General features: G+C 52.1%; 1 protein-coding gene across 1 annotated transcript in view; it reads left to right on the forward strand.

Moving 5' to 3' along the window:
* Positions 1-23,848, forward strand: part of Ephb2 (EPH receptor B2) — a 180,945-nt gene that overhangs the window by 141,630 nt on the left and 15,467 nt on the right. Inside the window, exons 4-7 of the mRNA XM_057783744.1 lie at positions 504-659; positions 2,287-2,622; positions 14,820-14,944; positions 22,312-22,474. Of these exons, the coding sequence (XP_057639727.1) occupies positions 504-659; positions 2,287-2,622; positions 14,820-14,944; positions 22,312-22,474 (780 nt within the window). The remainder of the gene's footprint in view (positions 1-503; positions 660-2,286; positions 2,623-14,819; positions 14,945-22,311; positions 22,475-23,848) is intronic.

Here is a 23,848-nt window from a genome sequence, read left to right on the forward strand (position 1 = left end):
GAATGCTCACCTTAGGACGGCACTTTCACAAATAAGGAACCTGCATTGCAGAGTGGTTAAACCACTTGCCCAGAGTGACACAGCCAGGGACTCAGACTCAGGTCTGTGTGACTCCAACAGTGTACCAAGTCATTCATAATGCTGTCTAACTGCCCAGGATTCTGTAACAAAATCATTGTCTGTGATCTAGCACCCTATTACCTAGTTCCAGGCTAGATATCAGCTAACCAGGTTAGGAATCCAGACTATGCCGAGCCCCTCCAGGCTGAGGTACAGGACAGTAAGGGGAGGTGATTGAGGATGCTGAATCCACAGGCAACTTCAGAGACAATAATAACAGCTCCTCTGGAAACCCTGGGCCAGCGCCAGACTGCCAAGCTGCACCTGAGACCCCAGAACTTCAGGAGCCAGGTCCTCAGGACCATGGCCAGGGGTCCCTCATGTTGCAGCCTCTGTTCATCTCACCTGGCCTCCTCAGTGACCCTCCCTGTGTTCTCTCCCAGGTTGTCCATCGGGAACCTTCAAGGCCAACCAGGGGGATGAGGCCTGTGCCCACTGTCCCATCAACAGCCGCACCACCTCTGAGGGCGCCACCAACTGTGTATGCCGCAATGGCTACTACAGGGCTGACCTGGACCCCTTAGACATGCCTTGCACAAGTACGTTCTCCCCTACCCCAGTCCGCTCACGGGAAGGCTCAAAGCAAGGGGGATGGCTGAGAGCAGTTGGGTGCCTGGTGGAAGGGGGTGTCTAAAGCCATTCCTGGGTCTGCACTACATGTTGGTGTCCGGCCTCCAACCCCTTCCACTTAGTCACGTGGAGGATAAAATCAAGGTCTCCATTCACAGAAGGACAGCAGGAGGCTTGGTGACACATGCAACAGAGGCTGTGCGGTGCAGAGGCTGCAGCTGCAGCCTCAACCTCAGGTCAAAGGTCAACGTACTCTTGGAAAACAGCAATGTTCTATCCCCTACGTCGGTCAGGGGTGACATTCACAGAGCTGACCCCAGGGGTTTAGACCACACAGATCTACCTATTCTGTCTTGTGAAAGGTGAATTCATGATGGCCTCTAAGCCATCATGTGGCTTTCCCCTTATGGTCACTTCTTCTAGCACAGCTACTGAAATTCCAGCTGTCTCTCTCTCTATGTGTCTCTTTCTCTGTCTCTCTCTGTGTCAGTCTGTCTCTCTGTCTCTCCCTCACACACACATACAGAGAGAGCAGCAGCAGAAAGGAGAAAAAGACTTGACGTAGCCATCTATCTCCATTTTAAGACACAGCTCTAGGGAGATGGGGTGATGGCTCAGTGGGTAAGGGCCTTTTGCTGGGCAAACATGAGGACCTGAGTTCAAATCCCTTACAACCATATAAAAGGCCAGGCACTTAGGAAGTGGAAAATCTCTGATCCCAGGAGCTAGCTAGCCAGCCAGCCTAATGCAATAGTGAGCTTCCAATTCAGTGAGAGACCCTGCCTCAAAGCAAGGCAGAGAAGGATCCAGGAGGATATTTGATACCCTTGCTTCAACCCCCACATGGTCATACACACATCCATGTACTCACGTGCATGCAACACACCCACATAGTCACAGGTATACACACATACACATACTTACATGCCTGCACACATACACCAATATACATCCACATGCTCATGTGCATACACACATAAACACGCATAAAATACACTACTCAGCAACTTCTGGTCTTGATCAGTGGCTTGATCAATTACAAAGGCTGGGAAGTGTAATCTTTCTGATACACAAATTACCTCCCTCAGTGAAATTGGGTTCTTCTGTACAGGGAAAGGGCCAGCACAATGGTTCCATGAGTGAAGGGCTTACCCCGAAAGCCTGGTGACCTGAATTCAATCGGCAGAACCCACATAAGGGTGGAAAGAGAGAAGCAGCCCCACGCTATTGGCCTTTTCTCGCTGGAGCACATGCACAATACACAGGAAGGAAGGAAGGAAAGGAAGGAAGGAAGGAAGGAAGGAAGGAAGGAAGGAAGGAAGGAAGGAAGGAAGGAAGGAAGGGAAAGAGAGACGATAGTATGTAGGTGTCACCCCAAACATGAAAACACCATCCCCAGGAACAAATACTAACGAGGCTGGAGCCTGGAGGGAAGCAGGTATTGATTCTCAGCAGGATGGCATGTTCTAGAAGCTTCTTTGGGTAAATGGAGAGATTTGTAGGTAGCCTTTTTAGGGGGTTGGGGCTGGGGGAGGCAGTGGGCATGGAGTGGGGAAGTACCCACAGCCTCCACTGACCCTCTTGTCCCCCCCATAGCTATTCCATCTGCGCCCCAGGCTGTGATCTCCAGCGTCAATGAGACGTCCCTCATGCTGGAGTGGACCCCACCCCGAGACTCAGGGGGCCGCGAGGATCTGGTCTATAACATCATCTGCAAGAGCTGCGGCTCAGGCCGGGGTGCCTGCACCCGCTGTGGGGACAATGTGCAGTATGCACCCCGCCAGCTGGGCCTGACCGAGCCGCGCATCTACATCAGTGACCTGCTGGCGCACACGCAGTACACCTTCGAGATCCAGGCTGTGAATGGTGTCACTGACCAGAGCCCCTTCTCACCCCAGTTTGCCTCTGTGAACATCACCACCAACCAAGCAGGTGAGCCCCGAGGGTACAGGGGAAGGGACTGTCACTCCACGCTGCATCGTGCCCTGCTGGTCCCAGTAGATAACTGAGGGTGTCTCTCTTTCAAAACTGTTTCTGTGCTAAGATGGTCGTGTCTATCCATCATCTTAGCACTGAGGAAGCTGGAGCAGGAGGATCTTGAATTTGAGGCCAGCTTAGGCCGCATAGCAAGATCCTGTCTCCAAAAATCAACAGTTAGGACTAGGGCGTAGTTCAGTACTAGAGCACTTGGCTAACAGATATAGGTCTTAGATTTGATTCCTGACAAAAAAAAAAAAAAAAAAAGGCTTGCCTGTGCTTCAGCACTCCCAAGGGGACAAAGTTACCCCTGCCCTGGGGTTTATAATAGTGGTTGCCTCTTATGGTGCACACACACATCACAAGACCTGGCATGCGGTGACTTAAGGTAAAAGAGTTGAGCCATGCAGATCATGGATGTCTGGTTCACGGAACTCTTGACCCACGTGTCTCCCAACTCTGCCCAAGCTGAGTCAGGAAGGAGAGAGGAGCCCCGGGACATGGTGCTGCTTGATCCAGGTGGGTGGGAGTGGCTGGGCTTGGTTGAGTGGCCTGCTGGGTCCACTGAATGTGAGATGCCATCTCTGCAGCCTCTGGGCAAAGTGGCAGTGGCAGACCTGAGGGACCTCCAGCAGTGTCCACTGATACTTCCTAGGACACTTAGCCCTGTCCAGCCGGACCCCAGCATAAGTTTGATCCTAGGTGCGACTCTCCAGAACTCCTCTTTGTCAATATTCTTTGTGGCTCCGTGATACGCTTCCATGGTCCACCCTGCATCCCTTCAGGTAGAAGGGTGCCAAGCGACAGTCTTAGCAACAGCCCCTGATCCCTTCAGGAACACCCTACACTGTGAACTCCGTGGAACAACCAAGGTGATTATGGTACCATGGAGTAGACAGTGTGTGTCCCTGGTGTATTATGGTACCATGGAGTAGACAGTGTGTGTCCCTGGTGTATTGTGGTACCGTGGAGTAGACAGTGTATGTCTCCGGTGTATTATGGTACCATGGAGTAGACAGTGTGTGTCCCTGGTGTATTATGGTACCGTGGAGTAGACAGTGTATGTCTCCAGTGTATTATGGTACCATGGAGTAGACAGTGTGTGTCCCTGGTGTATTATGGTACCATGGAGTAGACAGTGTATGTTGTATTATGGTACCGTGGAGTAGACAGTGTTTATCCCTGGTGTATTATGGTACCGTGGAGTAGACAGTGTATGTCTCCAGTGTATTATGGTACCGTGGAGTAGACAGTGTGTGTCCCTGGTATATTATGGTACCGTGGAGTAGACAGTGTGTGTCCCTGGTGTATTATGGTACCGTGGAGTAGACAGTGTATGTCTCCAGTGTATTATGGTACCATGGAGTAGACAGTGTGTGTCCCTGGTGTATTATGGTACCGTGGAGTAGACAGTGTGTGTCCCTGGTGTATTATGGCACCGTGGAGTAGACAGTGTATGTCTCCAGTGTATTATGGTACCATGGAGTAGACAGTGTGTGTCCCTGGTGTATTATGGTACCATGGAGTAGACAGTGTATGTTGTATTATGGTACCGTGGAGTAGACAGTGTTTATCCCTGGTGTATTATGGTACCGTGGAGTAGACAGTGTATGTCTCCAGTGTATTATGGTACCGTGGAGTAGACAGTGTGTGTCCCTGGTATATTATGGTACCGTGGAGTAGACAGTGTGTGTCCCTGGTGTATTATGGTACCGTGGAGTAGACAGTGTATGTCTCCAGTGTATTATGGTACCATGGAGTAGACAGTGTGTGTCTCCGGTGTATTATGGTACCGTGGAGTAGACAGTGTGTGTCCCTGGTGTATTATGGTACCGTGGAGTAGACAGTGTATGTCTCCAGTGTATTATGGTACCATGGAGTAGACAGTGTGTGTCCCTGGTGTATTATGGTACCGTGGAGTAGACAGTGTGTGTCCCTGGTGTATTATGGCACCGTGGAGTAGACAGTGTATGTCTCCAGTGTATTATGGTACCATGGAGTAGACAGTGTGTGTCTCCGGTGTATTATGGTACCGTGGAGTAGACAGTGTGTGTCCCTGGTGTATTATGGTACCATGGAGTAGACAGTGTGTGTCTCCGGTGTATTATGGTACCGTGGAGTAGACAGTGTATGTCTCTGGTATATTCACTCAGCAACTTTTGCCAAATGACAAGCTCTTCCCTCAACAGAACTACAGCCTACAGAGGAGAAAAAAGCTACTCCTCAGCCCTTCCTGATAAATAAACAGAGATCCTGGAGGCAGACATTCAGGGTAGACCAGGAAGGCTTCCTGAAGGAGGTGGGCTGTTGCAGCCGTAGTTTTCAGAACTAAGGGAACCCAGAACAGCGATGAAGGGGACCTCAAGGAAGAAAGAGGACCCACTGCATCCCTAGGCACCGTGATGAGAGTTGGAGAGGTCAGGTCTAAGGGACCCTGGTGCTAGTGTGTGACTGTGGGTCTGTGTTCCGTGTCAGAACATGTGGCCCTACCGTTCCATGTGTTTTGATAACTATGGTTTTAAGATATCTGCCTGGCGTCCTGTAGCTTATCTGCATGTGCATTCATGAGCATGTGTGTGTTCAGCCCTGGGGAATGGAAAGGACCTATATTTGACCATAAATGTGGCTCTACTGTCTGTTTTTGTGTCTGAGAAAGAGTATGGGTTCTTACAGAGCCTCAGAAGCTACAGCTGTTGGCCAAGATACCCAACAGCAGCCCATGGGGCTCAGTGGTGAGTCTCTCCATCTTGAGAAAACTCAGCTGGAGCCCAAGCTACAGCAAGGGGAGGGAACAATGTTTTTCACTGGAAGAAGGTAGAAAGGAAGTTTTTAGAGCTCTTCCTGGGCTCTGGAGTCCTCCCCAGCATCTACTGGGTACCCAAGGTGGAGGGAGAGCTGTTGCTAAGAGCTTTGGTGCTTAGTTGCAAAGAGTGGTGCCTGGGCTGCTGAGAAGGGTCCATCCTGTCTCAAACTGGACATGATCAGAGAAGGGAGTTCAGGGAAGGGCACAGAGGGAAGAGGCTTCTAGAAAGAGGGCTTGGGGAAACCCTCAGGATTGAAAAACAGAAGAGAGGGGCTAGAGAGATGACTCTGGAGGTAAAGTACTGTGTAGGTATAAGGACCCGAGTTGAGTCTCCAGAACCTACATTAAAAACTAAGTGCAGTGGTCTAAACTTCTAACCCCAGTGCCAGGGAGGTAGACAGGAGGATCCCCAGAGTTCACTGAACAGCAAGTCCCGACTAGTAAGAGACCTGAGTGGACAGTTCCTGATGAATGACCCACGGTTAACTTCTGGGCTCACATGAAGGCACACATAAACAGAAGAAGGACATGGCTTTCCATCCTAGCATTGATATTTGCTTGCTTATGTCCTAGTGTAATAGTCAGCTATTACTGCAGTAGTGCTGTGTAACAAAAACACCTCAAAGCTCAGTAGACTAGAGAAACATTTGTGTCCTCCCTCACTGTAGGACCCTGTGGGTCACTGGCTCCCCTTGTGGGGTCTGCTGTGCTGAGCAGGCATCATCCATGGTGTAGGCTTTCTCCAGTCTCTTCTGTGACTCAGCACCATCCCCAGGCTCATTCCTCTCCAGGTGAAGGGTGGGTGTGTAGCAGGAGCCACACTGTATCCCTCAGCAGTCACAGCAAGCCCACGGCCAAGGCCAGCCTTGAGGGGGTGGGAGGTGTGTTCTGCCTGCAGAGAGTGGGCCCTGCTGTTCTTGGGCAGAGAACCGGAGCCTGAGCCTTCTGTCACACCCACAAAGTCACTTCCTCACTTGGGTCTCAGTTTCCCCCACCAAACTGTGCACTGCCAGTACCAGACAGATTTTCAGAACTTGGGCTCCTTGTCTGCATCCAGGTCTCCTGAGAGAGAGAGCTTAGGAGTGGCGTCTGATGTTTGTCGAGGGACTTGAGTCTTTCTTACTTTCAGATCTGAGAAACTTGAGTCCAACTGAGCCCAGGTCCCTGGGCTTTACTCCTTTTCCCACTTCTTCTCCCACTTCTGTCCGTTCCAAGCCCTCTGAAAAGCCCTCATCTCAGGCCAGCCAGAAGCTGGGCAGCCACATCAAGCCTTCCCACATTACCAGTGAGTAGGCTGAGGCACAGAGGCTAGGAGACGATCTTATCACTAAGCAGCTCAGCTCTTGATTTAAACCTGGGACCAGTGGACTCTGAGTCCAGCCTGGGTCAAACGGTTCTGCCTGTAAGGACTTCCACTGTGGGTATAAGGTAGAACATAGATACAGAGCCCGTGTCACAGCTTCCTGGGATGAGACCCGGGAGTGCCCACCAGTGCAGACCACTGCCCTCTCAGGTGAGAGGCTTCCTGCATTAAATAAGCATTCAAGCTGGGCTCTGCTGGCTGGAGAGATGGGATGGATAGAGAGGAAGGTGTCCCTAGGAAGAGAAGTGCAGGAGGTAGTGGACAGAGGGTCCCCTGTTCCTCCTGCCTCAGGACCTTTGCACGTGTGGTTCTGGCCTGCCTTCAGACCTCAGCTCATCACACCGACGGTCTTGACTCAGGCATCTCGTCCCAGCCCAGCGTCGGGGTTTCGCATTCCTGCGGCTAAGATTTAGTTTTATGTCTCTGGTCAGTATGCATCTGTCTGTCTGCCCCACCATTACCGCCCACGTGCAGCAGTCTGCTTTTCCTCACATAGGCTGTTCCAGCACCCAGAAGGGGATACCCCACAGGGAGCAGTTCAGAAGCATTCAGCTGATTCGGGGAAGTGTGCAAGGGGATGGGAGGGGGAGTTGTGTGAGGGGATCGGTTGGGGGGGTTGTGCAAGGGAAAGGGCAACATGAAGAGATGGGTTGGGGGTGGCTGGCGATACTAGAGACTGCAGAGAAACAAGGCAGGGACCTCAGGTCCAGACCAGTGCATTCAGTGGTGGGTTTTGGACAGACCCTAAAATTCAATTTATAAATATCTAGCTCACTGCCTTAAAAGGAAAAAGCCTTTCGTTTGGGCAAGCACTGGGCTGTGCTCACAGTCCCCTGGCACTCGCCGGGGCCAGAGCTGTCTTCTGACTTCATAAAGCCGTCACGCGCCTCCACCCACACTCTGCCTCTGTGGTGTGCCTTCTGCCCAGTCACAAGTGGCACTCGGGGACTGAGGAGGGAGGCTGGGCTGGGCTTCCAGGGCTTGTGCTAGAAAAAAATGCCAAGTCGCATGCTCAGGCCCACCATCTAGAAATGAAAGGCCCAGGTCTGGGCCCAGCTGTCAGAGCCCTTGGCCTCTGTCACACAACCATCCTGCCCCTTCACACAAGAATGCACCAGGGCAAACAACTTTTTGAGGAGGTGGCGTTTATGTGGGCATCCAAATGAGAAGCAGGACAGCTGGGTAGCCGTGGAGGTGGAGGGAGAAGCATCTCAGTCACAAGGCTAGCCAGTAAGTTCACATCTGCTTGCTTTTCCCCGTGGGCCTCCTTCCTTGCTAAGGTGAGAGATTCGGCTACTGTCCCCAGTGCCACCAGGCTGCATGGCACAGGCAGGTAAAACCCAGAGGTCCCCTGCATCAACACGAAGCCCTTTACACTCGTTCAGTGTACTTGGGTGCTCGGCCAGACCCTCACCCGTGGGTCTCACAGAGCTGAAAGGTCCTTTGGTAGTTTGATAGCTGAGAGCTGTGCCCACAGCCATCATGGCAGGAGGCAGCAGGATCTGAACAATGTCGTCAGGGCCAGGGCTGGCAGGACAGCTGCAGACATGAGACGGGTCAATCCGTTGGCTGTCCTCCTGTGTCCAGGTAGGTGACTGCAACTTTCAAGGTCAGAAGCGTTGAACAACTGATCCATCGCGGGGCACGCTGGTCACATGGGAGAAGGGACAGCAATCTTAGTGTTTTCTGAGCTGAGGTCTCAACTGGAAGGAAGACCCCACTTCTCTGGCCTCAGTTCCCCTGCCTGCAAAATGGGCTTTTGCTGAGGGCTAGAAGGATAAGCAGTCGGGTGCTGGCGTGCCAGATTACCCCAGGCTTAGCTGGTTCTACTTGCACACAGTAGGAGCTCACTGTTTTGAAACTATGCAGCTCTCTGCAGCTCAGCAGGGAAATGTTTCTTGCTACTGGGGCTGTGGGATCAGCTGAGCTTTTATCTTTATTTTTGCACTAAACCCAGGACCTCATAAATGTCAGGTTTGCACTCTACCACCCAGCTGTATACCTTTCCCCTTTTAATTTTGAAGTGGATTCTCACTAAATTGCCCGGGATGGTCTAAAACTCATTTTGTACTCCCACATAGACCTTGAATTTGAGATCATCCTCCCTCAGCTTCCTGAATATCTAGAATTATAGCCCCTGGACCACCGGGCCCAGCTTCTGGCCCTTGTATATTGAGGGTGTGCAGAATTCTGATCTTTCAGGCATGGCTCGGTTTCCTTCAGCTATGAGCCACCCTGTGCCACTGAGGCCCCTTCAAGTCCATGCCCAGAACCCCTGATAGCTCTCATTCACCCACAGGGTGCCAGTTTTTTCAGCCTCCCAAATTCTTGAGCGTCCCACTGGGAAAACACTACTCTTTTAAGTTGGGACTCAATGCAGGTAATACAGGAAAATCTCCCAGCTTAAGGGCCTCTTTGCCACATAAGGGACCACATTCCCCAGGATGGGGGTGTAGACATCTTTTGGGGTCATGGGCCTGCTCATCACAGCAGGTAACCAGGTTCATATTGAAATGCCCCACATTACAGGGGCCCCAGGTCATCTCATGCATATCTCTTTGTTGAGGGAGCTGTGGGCTGCGTTCCTGCCACCTGGCTCCCGGCCGCCTGGCTAGCTTATGCCCCGAAATAATTACACGGAAACTGTATTCTTTTAAACACTGCTTGGCCCATTAGTTCTAGCCTCTTAATGGCTAATTCTCATATCTTGCCTTAACCCATATTTAGTAATCTGTGTAGCACCAGTCTTACGGGGAAAGATTCAGCATGTCTGACCTGGCGACTTGCTTCATCGCATCTGCCCTGGAGAGCAGTGGCCTGGCATCTTACCTCACTTCCTCTTCCTCCCAGCATTCTGTTCTGTTTACTCCACCCACCTATGTTCTAACCTATGAGGCCAAGCAGTTTCTTTATTAATTAACCAATGGCCTTCCTCCATCATCTCTTGCTACATAGAGGGAAACTGAGGCTCAGAGAGATTTCTAATTGGCTTCTCAGGATCCTACGGGGGTCCTTAGCAGAGCAGGTACCCTACCCAGGTCTGCATCCATGACACCATGCCACGTGGCTCCCTTGAGGAAAGACTTTGAACTCTCCAAAGCCCTTCTCGTCCCCGTACTCCTCTGATCCGGGTACCCTGCTGGGTCTGGGCACACAATGCCTTCTGCTCTGGAACTGATAAGAACTTGTCTTCACCCTCTTCTCTCCCTGGGAGGCGGAGAGGATCAGAGAACTCCGAGCAGGGGCCTGGGGAAAGAGGAGAGAGAGGAGAGAGAGGGCGAGGGAGACCGCATCCTGCGCTCTGATCCTTTGGAGGTGGGAGGCACTGCTGACTGAAGGTGCCATCGACGACAGGCTCGCTGCATGGTGCAGGAGGGATATAGGACAGGCCAAATGACAAAGCCGGCGACAGAAGAGAAGCGCACGCATTGAGTTTGCGAGTCTCCAGACAGCCCATGGCAGTCTCGGTCCTGGTGGAGGTGTGCTTGTGTTTACAACCACCTGCTCCAGGGCCCTGTGGGTATCGTGAGCGTTTGGCTCTCTGTGTGGCCGTGAGAGCTGTCCATTAGTCTGCAACGGCTCCAGCTGCTGTGCATTGCTAAGCCGCTAGCACAGCATTTCTTAACCTGTGGGTCATGACCCCTCTGGGGTCGCCTCGGACAGTAGGAAAACATAGATAGGTACATGATGATTCGTAACAGTAGCAAAATTAAAGTTACGAAGTAACAAGTAATTTTATGGTTGGGGGTCACCACAGCATGAGGAACTGTATATTAAAGGGTCTCAGCAATAGGAAGGTTGAGAACCACTGCCCCAGCAGGTTATCCTGGGTACAAACTCCTGGCAGACACAGGGAACTGAGACAGTATCCAGATAGACACACAGGGGCCTTTTCAAGTCATGTTTGCCTATGTCCCATTGGCCAAAGGAAGTCACATAGTCAGTGAAATGAACCCTGAAAAGTGACCAACAGAGGGGTATAGTTCTAGAGGGACAATCGATACAGCCAGTCCACGGTGGCTTGGTCAGAATGGAGGTGTTCTTTCTCTGATGTGTAACAAATATTGGAAAATAGGAAATGTGGAGTCATTGGGGGCCCGGGCTCCTCAACACATCTTATCCCTATGGGCCACACTGGCTGCAGCCTCTCCAGCAGTCACACACATGTCCCAGACACGAGGATAATGTGAGTTAGGAGGAGACTGCCTTCCTTGTTAAGTGACTTCCTTCGGGTTTTGTGTAAGAGTTCAGCTTATATCCACTGGCAAGCACACATGGTCACGCGGGCTAGGAGAGAGGTTGTGGGAATGTAGTCTTTTAATTGGGCACAGTGCGCTTAGCTAAGAACTCGAATTTTGCTCATGTCAGAGAGATTGACTATTGGGAAGGCAGCAGGAAGTGTCGAAGGAAAGGAGAAAAGAAGGGTGGAGAGAGCGATAGCTTGCCTGCAGACACCCCACCTTCTTCTCTCTCCCTCCTTCCCTCCCTCCCTCCCTCCCTCCCTCCCTCCCTCCCTCCCTCCCTCCCTCGCTGACTCCTACCAATAAATACCCTTGAAGCACCTACTCTGAGCCACACACTGTTCCAGGCACTGGTGGCAAAGGACTGAATGTGTGTCAGACAGAGAAGAGAGACAGTCAATCATGGTGTCTCTGAGCCGTGACATCTGGGTGGAGACCTGAATGAAGATGAGGGCCACTGACCTCGGGAGGACAGAAGGGAAGAAGTTTCCAGGCAAAAAGGCAGGAGCCAAGACCCAGAGGGGAAGGAGTTCAGTATGTTTGAGAACATGAAGAGACAGAATGGATGGTACTGAGAGAGAGGGGATGAGGAAGAGGAGGCTCCATGGCAGGGTGGGACATCTGTGGGGCCATTCATGGGAACAAGGGCAGCAGATGGTTCCGAGAGGAACTACAAGCCTACCTGGGTCTGGGGTGGGGCCTCGGACCGCCCAGTGTGTGTCCACCTCTCCCCGTGGTGCCTTAGCTCACTGATTCTTCTCACCTGTTCATGGATTCCTTTCGCCCTCGGCGTTCTGAGATCCTGAATCACAGGAAGGGAGGTGTGACGTGACCAGTCAGCATCCCTGCCTCCTGTTTCTATGACCTATGACTAAAAGCTGGGCCTCCACTTAGTCTGTGGGGACCACCTTGTAGGATCTTCTCATCTGCCCTCAGAAATCCCTCGTCAGCTCCACCGTGCCTTAGGGAAGAAACATAACTCACAGAGAGAATTCAGCTGGCCTAAGCCACTGCCAGGGATGACTTTCCCCACTCTTCCCAGGTCTTGCTAGAGGCCAGCAGGCCCCCTGACCACCTGCTGCAGGAGAGCTGACTGACCGACTTCCCCCCCCCCCTCAGGCCATGGGCCTCTTCTGTGTTCTGCCCCCTGGGGCTCCATCTCCTGGCAAGGGTCACAGGGCACCGCTGACCCCATAGCCTGCTGGCATGCCTGGCTGATAATTGAAAATACCAGAATTCCCTTATGTCCAACTTCCAGGGTAACCTGACCCAGGGTGGGCGCGGCGGCAGGAGGGGCCCCGGACAGCTTCCAGCCTGTCCCTTTTCTCACTTCTAATCCTTGGATTCCGAGAGAGAGGCCAGCCCCCTGGCCTGCCTTGATCATCTTCCCTGCAGATGCCGCCTCCTCTCCATGCCTGGGTCACGGGGCTTAGGGGCTCAGAGCCCAGGATCTGCCTGAAACCCAAGCCTGCTGCGACCCAGACCCCTCAAGCCTGTGGTACCCGCCATGCCTGGAGGGGGGCAGATTAGCTTTGAGTCTACAGTCTGGAGCATAAGGTGTCCTCACAAGCCCTCGCAGGCTCCCTCGTCTGCCTGTCTCACTGGAGGGAGGAATCTGGGGTCCATTGCTTGCTGTGCGTGTCCTTGGGCATGTTTCTTCACCCCCCACCCCGACTTCATTTCCTCCTCTGATGAGTGGGCATAATAATGCCCAACTCATAGACGACATGCGTGTTAACTGAGTTAGCGGATGAAAAATGACCGTGTGGGTGTGGGTAACCAGGACCTCCTCTGGGTGGGCATCATGGGCTCACAGGGTCCCCAAGAAAGTGAGCTGGGTGGGCAGAGGAGCAGGTAGTCACACCCCAGGGCTTTCAGGACAAGGCCAGACTCCAAAGGCTGGGCCCACGTGCTTCAGCGACATGGTTCCCACCCCTCTAGAGGGGCCACTCTGTGACTTGCAGCTAAAGGGACTATGGAGAGAGTGCAACCTGGGCATCGTCTGTGAAAGGTGACCTGATGGCTGGACCACGTGCCCCTCCAGGGCTCAGCTGCTAGGGACCCGCCTCCTGCTGTGTGACCTTGGGCAGACCACTCCTCCTCTCTGAGCAAGCTCTGTCTCCTAGCAAAGTCAGCTTCACCTGGCAACAGCTTAGGAGTCCGGGTTCGAAGGTTTGCAAGGTCAACATCCAGGAGTGGGTAGGCAGTGTGAGGTGTATCCATGACTCCCGGTTACACTGTCAACGAGCTAAAAAGAGGGGTAAGCAACAGGACCCATTCTAACACTCGGCCTTGCAGTCGGGAGTAAACTGGAGGTTCCAGAAGCAGCAGCCGGGGGCCCTGGCTCCAGTCTGGGTTCTCTGGTTCCTCTTTACAGACCCTTATGTGGTGCTGGCCTAGGGGACAGGGGCAGGGGAGCTCACCGGGCAGAGAGAAGCACATTTTCTGCCATGAGTCTGTATGGCTCTGACTGGCCGGGTGGAGAGGCTTCCCTCTAGAAGGATCCTAGCATTCCCAGGAGTTCTTCTTACCTGCTCAGCCTTCACACACACATCCCCTCCATATTTACAGTGACCCTACTGCATACGACAGAGATGTGGAAGCTGAGGCTCCTAGAGGTGAAAGACCATGCCCAGGCCACAGGTCAGCGAGTGGTGGGGGAGTGAGCAGAACCAGAGCCCGTACATAGGACTCAGTCACACTGGCCTCTAGGCTGAGAGGTCTGGGGAAACAGGCAGAGTGCTGGAGCAGCCTGGACAGAGGACAGAGGACAGTCTGGGGGAGACGAGGCAGAATGGAAATAGTTAAGTCCGCTCCAAAGTCAGAGGCCCCTGAGCTCCCAAAGGACTAAGCTGGGCTGATGCCCAGTACAGTCAAAGCCCTAGGAAGCAAGGTAGGACCTGGGAGAAGTGTTAGCATCAGTGGTCAAAAATCTCTTTGTTGGTCTGGATGGGAAATCTGCCCATCACAGCGCCAGGAAAGAGGTTAGGAGACATTTCCTCTGCCCTGTGAGACCTCAGTCCCCCCCCCATGGGACCACAAACCCAGGCCAGAGAGGCACTTTGGAACCCAGGCGTGGATGGGCCCCCTCTAGGAAGAGCAGGGCTCTGAAGATCTCCCACCCTGGTCCCCACTACTATGTATCCCCTTCCGCAGGGTCGCTGAGACACACGGCAGGTGCAGTGTGCCCTGGTGGAAAAGGCAAGAACCAAGCTAGAGTGTTAAGAACGAAAGGATCAGAGAATGGCATTGACGCGGGCTCGGCGCCTGGCTTTCTTGACGTCTTCGTTTCCATACATACAAAACGAAGAAATGGGACTAAATAATTTGTGACAGTCCCTTCCAGCACTGAGCACAGCCCACTCCACATCCCCCTCTTAACCCCCTTGCTGAGAACACACAGATTGCTGGTGGGCTGGGGTTTGTAGATGGACTGTTTGATGGACTTGGTTGAGAGGTTAAGGTTCTTGTGGCAGACACCTGACTGGTTCAACATGTTGACACATTGGCAGTTAGTGTGTTTACTGTAGTTCTGGCACACTGTCACCTCCCTGAGAGAAACCCCAGCTCCTACCACAGTCCAGCACCCCCTATCAGTCCTTTCTCTGGTCCCTGACCCCCACCACCCTGCTTTCTGCCCCCCCTTCTCATTGGTCTCACAGTTCCCTATCTACCCAGGCCCTTCTCAGGTAAGCCACACTTCCTCGTGCCTATTTTGACCCCTGACCTCTGACCTCTCTTCCAGCACCGTCGGCCGTGTCCATCATGCACCAGGTGAGCCGCACCGTGGACAGCATCACCCTGTCGTGGTCACAGCCAGACCAGCCCAACGGTGTGATCCTGGATTACGAACTACAATATTACGAGAAGGTATCCGTGTCCCCACCTGCCCCGACTCCCCAAGAGTTCCTCTCCCAATCTCAGCCTAGAGGGCCCAGCTCCCACCAGCCTCAGGATCAGGCTGCCTGACTCTTTATTGCGTCTACTGCCCCTGCTGTGAAGTCTTGGGCAGGTGCCTTGACCTCTCTGAGTCTCACTGTTCTGGTCCAGGGGACCAGCAAACTATCTGAATGACATGCCACACTCGATCCTTTTGCTATCAAGACCTCTTTGGACTTGACCTCAGAGATCCTGAGGTTGTGATAAACTGTTGTTTAAAAAAAAAAACAGTAGCCGGGCGGTGGTGGCACACGCCTTTAATCCCAGCACTCGGGAGGCAGAGGCAGGCGGATCTCTGTGAGTTCGAGGCCAGCCTGGTCTACAAGAGCTAGTTCCAAGACAGGCTCCAAAACCACAGAGAAACCCTATCTCGAAAAATAAAAAAAAAAAAAAAAAAAAAAAACAGTAGCAAAAAACTGTACTTAGTGATAATAACTGGTCTTCACCTACTAAAAGCACCTGTGTAGAGGTGAACCCCTAGGGACTGCAGGGGCCTCTGGGAAAGATGGCCTTCTGTTTAAACTAAAGTTATCAGTGACGAATAAGAGGTCCACAGTTGAGGGTGCACCCACAGTGAGCCAACAGCAGACAAGAGGGTTCTTCCTAAAGGCTGAGAAAAGAAAGCTACACTTTCTTTAAGCTACTCTGGGTCTGCTGTGGCACTGTCTGCACCTAGGCACCTTGGGCTGGCTGCATGGGGAGATCTCTCTCTGAGCCTTTAGAACAGACCTCGCTCCTGTTTCAGGGACCTGTGGCTGGAAGCCACACATGCACGGAAGACTAATCAGCCAGAACCCATTCGAATCCTCAGGCAGGTATCCTTTCTCCTCTGAGCTTCCATTTCCACATGGATGGGTCGGAGAGAAGTCTGGCACTCCATGGGGACCATGAGGAGAAAGAGAGGAGGCAGCCAGGCACATCCCTGGCCTCCCTGCTCCCCTGTTCTGCCTCCTACAGGGTGGCCTAATACTTCAGGGCAGTACCACATGGGACCAGAGAGCGTGGGGGCCACACACTACAGGGCTGAAAGAGTGGACACAACGGTTGGCCTCCCATACGGATAAACACCAGAGGCCCTGTGATCTGCTCCTTTGACTGGTAACCTCTCTTCCTTGTACCTGGAGAGACCACAAGGACCCCAGGGAAAGGAGACATAGACAACGTAGACTTCTGTTCAGACTAAGGTGTCAGTGACTGATAGGAAGTCCTTTGTTGGGGGTGAGCCCACAGGGAGCAAGAAATGGATGGGGAGTTGAACCATCAAGGCTCAGAGAAGACAACTGGAGACAGTGACAGTTGAGTCCACTGGAGCCCACTTTCTGAGACCTCACCTAGCCCTAGCACCTAGCCTGGCCTCTCATTCAAGTGCTCCTAGTCACTGGCTTCTTTGTATGTCCAGGAGGTCAGGGGCCACCTCTCTGTGGCCATCACCTTCTCCCCAGAGCCCTGAACCAGAGCCAAGAGACAGATAGATGGGTTGGTGAAGTGTGAACCCATCAATTGTGCCCAGTCGCTGCAACCAGCTGTCTCCCCCAGAGAGACCTGCACACCCCTGATTCCCTCCTCTCCCCTACACCCCAGCTTTTGACCTCTCCATCACATCCTTCCCCCTCTGGTCTCTCATATCTGCCTGTCAACATCTTTGGGGGTACCACAGAAGCACTGCCATCGCTACCATCGGCGACCATCTTCCCACAGTCTTTGCCTCTTCTCTGGAAGGCCCGCTGCTGGCGGCAGGGGCCCTGGTCTCCCGAGGGTGTGGATGATGAATGAGAGCATTGTATGGATGAAGCAGAGAGTGAGGGATGGAATCTGTGAATGAAACAAGAGCCAGAGGCAGGCTGGCTGCTTGGGCCAGTCACTTCCTGCCCCTCGCCATCCTGACCAGCCCCAGTTCATCCTCTGGTGTCTCAGCACAAACATCTTGACCTTCTCTGGGAAGCCTTCGCCAGGGTCAACATTTCACCTTCTCTTTGCCCCCTACTGATAGCACGGAACACCTAGTGAACTCAGCAAGGGTGAGACTTTAGTTGTGCTGCATTCCCACCACCTAGCACACAGTAGGTGCTCCGTGGGTGTCAGTAAGTGCTCCGTGGGTGCCTGTTGGATGTGTTGGGGAAGGAGCCACTGAGGGGCCTGAGTGTCTCTACTGAGAAAAGCAGTCACTGGGTCCTGAAGTACTTTGAAGGGGTGGCCAGCCTGGGGAACTGGTCCAGGAAGCTTTGCTTTGCAAGGACCAGTATCTCTGCTCCCTCCAGCAGGGCAACTTAGCAACTAATTTTTTTTTTTAAAGAAAGAAAAGGGGAAAAAGGGGGGAAAACTAATTAAGAAGCTTTGTGATTAAATGAAACTGAAAGTATTTTTCCCCAAAGATCAGAGCGGAAATGAGGAATCCCAGTGCAGTCCCGACTGCGACCCATTTCCTATCGCAACAGGCACGCCTGGGAGCCTGGCAGCGGTGTGAGCTGGGGTACCACTGCTCTACTTTCTTGGGGGCTGGATGGCTCCACAGCAGCCAAGTGGCCACCTACCCACTTCTCATAGTCCTCGCTGTGTGCAGGGCACACCAGACCATCACCACAGTCATCCTCAGGCCCTAAAGGAAGGAGAAACCGAGGCACAGAGACACGATGGCCTGTCAACACTCCATGCTGAGTGGCAGAGAAAGGATTCAGCCTCCATCTCTCTTTCTCAGTCTCCCTGGTGCTCCTGCCTCCCAGTTTTCTCCCAAGGTCACTTCTGAGGTGACCGGTGACATGCAGATAGGCCCAGGTCCCCTTCTGTCAGCCCCTCTGCTCAGAGCCTGGGGTGTATGTGCCACCAAAGGCCAGCCACTAGGCCATTTGACTTCCACTGTCACCAACTGATTCTGACTGCAGAGGACTTCACCGTCTGGAAAAGAACAAAGGCTGAGACACTAATAGTCACGTGCGGTGTCTGCCTCAGAAGGGCCAGCAAAGGTCTCAGGGGTGAGAGGTATCTGAAAGTGGCTCACAGTCTTGGCATGAGTGAGGGAGGCCTGTATCCTGGACATTTGAGCTGAGGCTTGAAAGCTGAGAGAATTTCACAGAGGGATGCGTGATGAAGGCAGTTATTCAGACAGCGGGCACAGCAGGCTCAAAGGCCCTGGGGCAGAGCTGAGCAGCTGCTTTAGGAGAACAGAGAAATGATCTCAGATCTCAACAAGAACAACACGGAGAGAGAGAGAGAGAGAGAGAGAGAGCGAGCACGCCACAGGGGAGCGTTTGGAAAGGGAGGCCAGCTGGGGCGTGTCCTGCCTTCCATGCCTGGTGAGTCTGGATTTGATTTAGGGTGTGATAGAAGATTCTGGAATGCTGGGATCTGACTCCGGGTTGTGTTAAAGATCTATCCATCCACTGTTTGGAGAATAGAATAGCCTGGGGGAGGGGGGCTCAGAGATGTTTGAGACACCAAGTGAGAAACAGTGACTGCTTGAGTTGGGAGAAGGCTGGCAGCAGAGTCAGTGAGAGATGGCAGGTTTAGATATTTGAATGCCCAGGTCCCCAGGGACATGACAGAATGGCCCTGGGGATGTTGCTGGTTCCAGGGACAGGGAATTTGCAGTTGTAGGCATGGCACTTGCCAAGGAGGCTTAGGATACCCTCAAGCATGTGCCAGGGTCAGTAGAAGCAGAGGGTGCAGCCTGGGATCATTCAGGACCCAAGGGGAGGCAGGACCCATGGTGGAATCAGAGCAGCAAGATCAACTTCTTCTCTGATGTCCAGCCTTCTAGTGTTACCTGGGAAGGGTGGCCAGGTTGCAATAGTGAGATGGATATTTGGCAAGCTATGGCATCTAGGATCTGCCCTGTGCCAACAATTTATTCCTTTCTAGAAGGCTCCAGAACTTTGTAGAACAAACACTGGGCCTCCTCCCACCAGAGGGCCACCCCTACCTTCCATTCCTCTGTTTCCAGAAAGGCCCTTTAGGAATGACAGTAACTCTCAGGTCTCTTTAGCTTGGCATTTCTCCTGACCCGCTGGGACCTGCTGCCTTCCCGTTGCCTGAGGCCGCTGGGTAAATGGGCAGCAGGCTCACTGCAGACCGCGCATTTCCATCCATCCAGTGTCCCTGGGGAAGTGGCCTCCTTTAGCAGCTTCCCAGAGCCCATGGGTTCGTGCTCTCCACAGCTAGGAGCAGAGTCACTGGACGATGCAGGGGCCCTGACATCTATGTCAATGTCAATCAGCAGAAATGTCCAGTCAGTAGCTGAGAGAGGCGAGCACTCCAGACAGTGAACAAGGACGGAGGATGGGATGAACTGTAGCAGTCCAGCTGGGTTTGGTGAAATGGAACAGGATCTGTCCAGAGAAGTCTGAGCATCACTCATCTCAGCCTTCCTTTACCTATTTTGTGAACGTCAGCAAGGATATGCTCGCTAACGGCAGTGTTGATGACAGTGGCCTTGAGAGCTGGCATTTACAGAGTTACTGTGCACAGTGACCGTATCTGTGTGCTAAAAGCTCTAGCCGTATTCTGTGGGATCTCCACAGTCACGTGAAGATTAACCCACTGCTGTTACCTTCCTTCACAAATGAGAAGGCCAAGGCTGCAGAAAAGCAGTCATGGTGGCGCATGCCTGTAATCCCAAGACTCTGGAGGTAGAAGCAGAGGGATCAGGAGTTCGAGGTCACATTCTCAGATACGTAGTGAGCCCAGCCTGGGCTGTGTGAGTCTGGCTCAACAAAATGGAAAGGAGGGAGAGACAGAAAGGGAGGAAGGAAACAAGTAAGCAGGCTGGTTGGCTGGGGCCTGGTTCTATCTAGTGACCCTGGTAGGCTTTTCTGCATTTCTCCCATCACCCGGTAATACCCAACCAATGGTGCTACAGAGACAAGGCTAGACCAATACAGTCTGCCTGTGCTAGACCAATACAGTCTGCCATGTGCTTCCTGATCTATTCTAGAGGCTTGGTATGTATTGCTCCATTTTCTGGATTGGCACACCAAGCCTCAGGGAAGCAAAGGGTCCATCCTGAGGAGACACTGTAACTAAATAGAGGAGAAACTTGGTATTTAAAACAGCATCTGGTACCATCTCCATCCTGTGCCTGGCTTTAGGGATGCAATCTTTTTCCTTACTGCCTGCCCCCTGGGGGAACCTATGACACCAAGGTTACATCTCATGGCCTCTCATATCATCAGGAATTCAAACCCCAAGCATCCCTAAAGTGGCGCCCACCCAGAATGTGAACTCCAACCTTTGTGCTGGAGCAGATATCATGTTGCACAGCGGCACCTACTGGTTAGTATTGGAATTGCGTCCTAGGTTGGCTGTGCATAGCCATAAGGGGCACCTACTGTGTACTGAGAGGGGAAACCCACTTGCTCAGAGAAGATAGGTGCATGCATCAGAACAATAGAAGAGGTTTCGCACCCAACACTTCCTTCTGGGACATCCAAAAGGTCCCCATCAGAGTTAGCATTTGTGCTGAGCCTTGAATGATGAGCTGGGAGCAGCTGGATGGAGCAAGAAAGAACACTTGAGACTGGGGAACCTGGTCAAGAGCCTAGTGTCCAAGGAAGTGGGGGGTCACCTGAAAAAACCCAGTAGGGGGTATGCGTCTTGGTGGTAGAACATTCTCCTAGCCTGTCTGAGGCTCTGGGCCCCATCCACAGAAATAAATAAAAATATGGGGCCCAAGATTAAATTTGAATGAAGAAAATTTTAATGTAGCCCCCCCCCAAATAGAGCATAGTCTATAGTTATATTACAACACGGGGGCTGGAGAGACTGTTCATTTGGTAAAGTGCTTGCCATGCAAGCTTGTGGACCTGAGTTCAGTTCCCAGCATCTGTGTTAAAACAAACAATCAAAAACAAAAAACAGGCACTATTATATGGGACACATACATGATCCAGCTGTGTGGCCGGATGTCTTAGATAAGATCCAGAGCTGCCTTTCAGCTTCCCCTTCTTTGAGAGGCTGGATCCCCATGCATCTGTTCTAGTTGGAGCTCTGAGACTGGGGTTTACCCCTCAGCCTCCTATGGGACCCTAGCACCCAGCCAAGGCCCCGTATAAGGAAGGTGCTTGGGCAAGGTGTGTCAGGCAGCTGGCAGATGTGTAAGTAAGTGTGCACCACGTGAGTCTAGTCCTGCCACATCTGCAATCCCACCACTCAGCTGGATCTGTGTCCTGTTCTCAGGGTGCCTGGGGCAACACCCGGGAAGTCAGAATGGCGGAACTCAAAGTCCTGGGCACTAGCAGTGTCTCCGTGTGGAGCCCCTTTTGGAGCCGCACAGCAGCCACTAGCCAGTACGTGTGAACTTGAATGTCATTGTCCCTCTCCAAGCCTTGGTTCTTACCTCCCCCTAGGGTGCTAAGACCAACCAAGCAGGGAATCTTCTGCAAAACCCATCAAGGCACAGGATGGAGGGCTCCGGGATATGGATCAGCTGCTATAGTGCCTGCCTGAAATACAAAGAACTCACAGAAAACCAGGCATGGTGGTGCACCCCCATAAACCCAGCACTTGGGAGGTTGAAGTAGGAAGATCAAAGTCAGATATCCTCTACTACATATCAAGCTCAAAGCTAGCCTGGGCTACACGAGGCCCTGTCTCAAAACAAACAAGAAGGCCCAGGGCAGAGTCAGATGCAGAAGTGATTAATGGGTCTCCCCACTGCAGTGTTCAAGAACTTAGTCTAGTCTTTAGAGTTTGTGCACAGTGGCCACTCAGCCTATGTGTATTAGTCAGCTCTTGCTGGGATAATGCTGCAAAACAAGCAGTCCCACAAACACCATGGCATACAACAAGAGGTGGCTACTTTTCTTCCTCATAGCTTTGCATCTGTGAGTTAAACGGCCCTCTTTCAGCTGAGAGTTGGGTCAGGGTCTTCACACATCTTTTGTTCTGGAACCAGCTACAGTTTTCTGGTTCTGGAACCCGGTTCAAGCCCCTCTTCTGGCAGATGGTAGAAGCATGGAAGCCGAGCCAGACTATCAGATACATGCAAAGTCTGCACCATGCTCATTCCATGCCTCCTAGAGTGTTCACATGGCCAAAGCAGATCACCTGTCCAGATCCAAGACAGAAAGATCATACGACTGCTTCCATGAGAAGCATTCTTTCTTAACTCATTTATTTTAGTTTTTTAATTGTTTTTTGAGCTATATATGTTTCTCTGCTCCCCGTGGGAAACATTCTTGAGTTACTCAGCACAGGCATGACTGGGTAAACCTACCACCAGACAGGGCCTGCCCCAAGGAGCAGCAGAAGACAGTAGGCTCCTTACGCTCCTGCTCTCTTTAACCGTCTTCTCTGTTCCCCAGCAGGAGCTCAGTGAGTACAACGCCACAGCCATAAAAAGCCCCACCAACACGGTCACCGTGCAGGGCCTCAAAGCCGGCGCCATCTATGTCTTCCAGGTGCGGGCACGCACCGTTGCAGGCTATGGGCGCTACAGCGGCAAGATGTACTTCCAAACCATGACAGAAGGTGAGTCGAGAGCACTAGGCACCAGCCCCCCAATCAATGAGCAAAGGCACAAATGTGAGACACCATTCCTAGGAAGCCTGTGCCAACCAGAAAGCAGCCACCTCCCTCGCTCCCAGATGTGAACCTCTGTGCGTGATACAAACTGTACAGCTAACCATAGAGCCTGCAGTTCTGTGGCCCACAAAGGTCCCTACTTCTCTATTACCACAGATCAGCAAGACTCTTTCATATTCTGGGACGCTTAAGAGGTCAGACGTACTTTGCAAATCCATGCTAATTAAATCCTTTTCTTTCCCTGCTCTGGATTTTTATCTATAAAACAAAAGAGCATTATGCTTAATTAAGATAGTGAACTTTGTACCCATTTATAATTCCAGCAAGTTGCAATGAGACTGAGAATTCAAAAGCCCCATCTAAGCTTAACAGAAAGAAGTGCTGGGATCAATTAGTAATGTCTGCCCTGGACAAAGGAATGGGTCTATGTGCTATGTTTGTTTTCCAGTCTTGGATTATATGGTTTCTGAGTACCTTTTCTGCTCTAATAATCTTGAGGAATAGTAGATTATAAAGGGGTGGACTTCTGAAGCAAGACAGATTGGAACCCACTTCTGGCTTGGCCCTAACTGTGTAGCTGAAAACAAGTCCCCTAATCTCTCCTGGCCCTGTCCTTTCATCCTTAAGAGATGATAACTATGTTACCATCATCATCAAGAACATCAAACATATATATATCTCGGGGACCTAGCTCAGAATTGGTTTGAGGACACAGATATTAAGAATAGTATACTTTGTCGGGCGGTGGTGGCGCACGCCTTTAATCCCAGCACTCGGGAGGCAGAGGCAGGCGGATCTCTGTGAGTTCGAGACCAGCCTGGTCTACAGAACTAGTTCCAGGACAGGCTCCAAAGCCACAGAGAAACCCTGTCTCGAAAAACCAAAAAAAAAAAAAAAAAAAAAAAAAAGAATAGTATACTTTCCATGGGCCTGTCACCAGCCAATCAAGTTCTAAGACAACACATTCTTATGGTTAGATTTCAGTGTCTTAGCTTCCAGCCTTGGAGCACAGGCGTTGGCTCTCATCTGGCTAAACCTTTCAGAGGCTCTTGGATGACCCTAACTTCCTGTCCTGCTGTAGAGCCTTTCCTCTATGTTCACCTGTCTTCCAACACTTGCCTCCTCTGCCCTCTGCCCTTTCCTCACCAGCGGCCCCTCTGTGTCAGATGAGCTCACTGGCCAGGCACTGGGCACCGACCCAAGACCCCTTTATTAACTTCACAATTCTGTTCCAGGGTCCTGCTGTATGCCAGGCCATGTGTAGGCACTGAGAGCCCAAAATGACCTCACCCCCTGACCTTGACAAGCTCCTCTTCTTAA

This window comes from Chionomys nivalis, chromosome 11 (genome assembly GCF_950005125.1).
Source record: "Chionomys nivalis chromosome 11, mChiNiv1.1, whole genome shotgun sequence".
NCBI lineage: Eukaryota > Metazoa > Chordata > Mammalia > Rodentia > Cricetidae > Chionomys > Chionomys nivalis.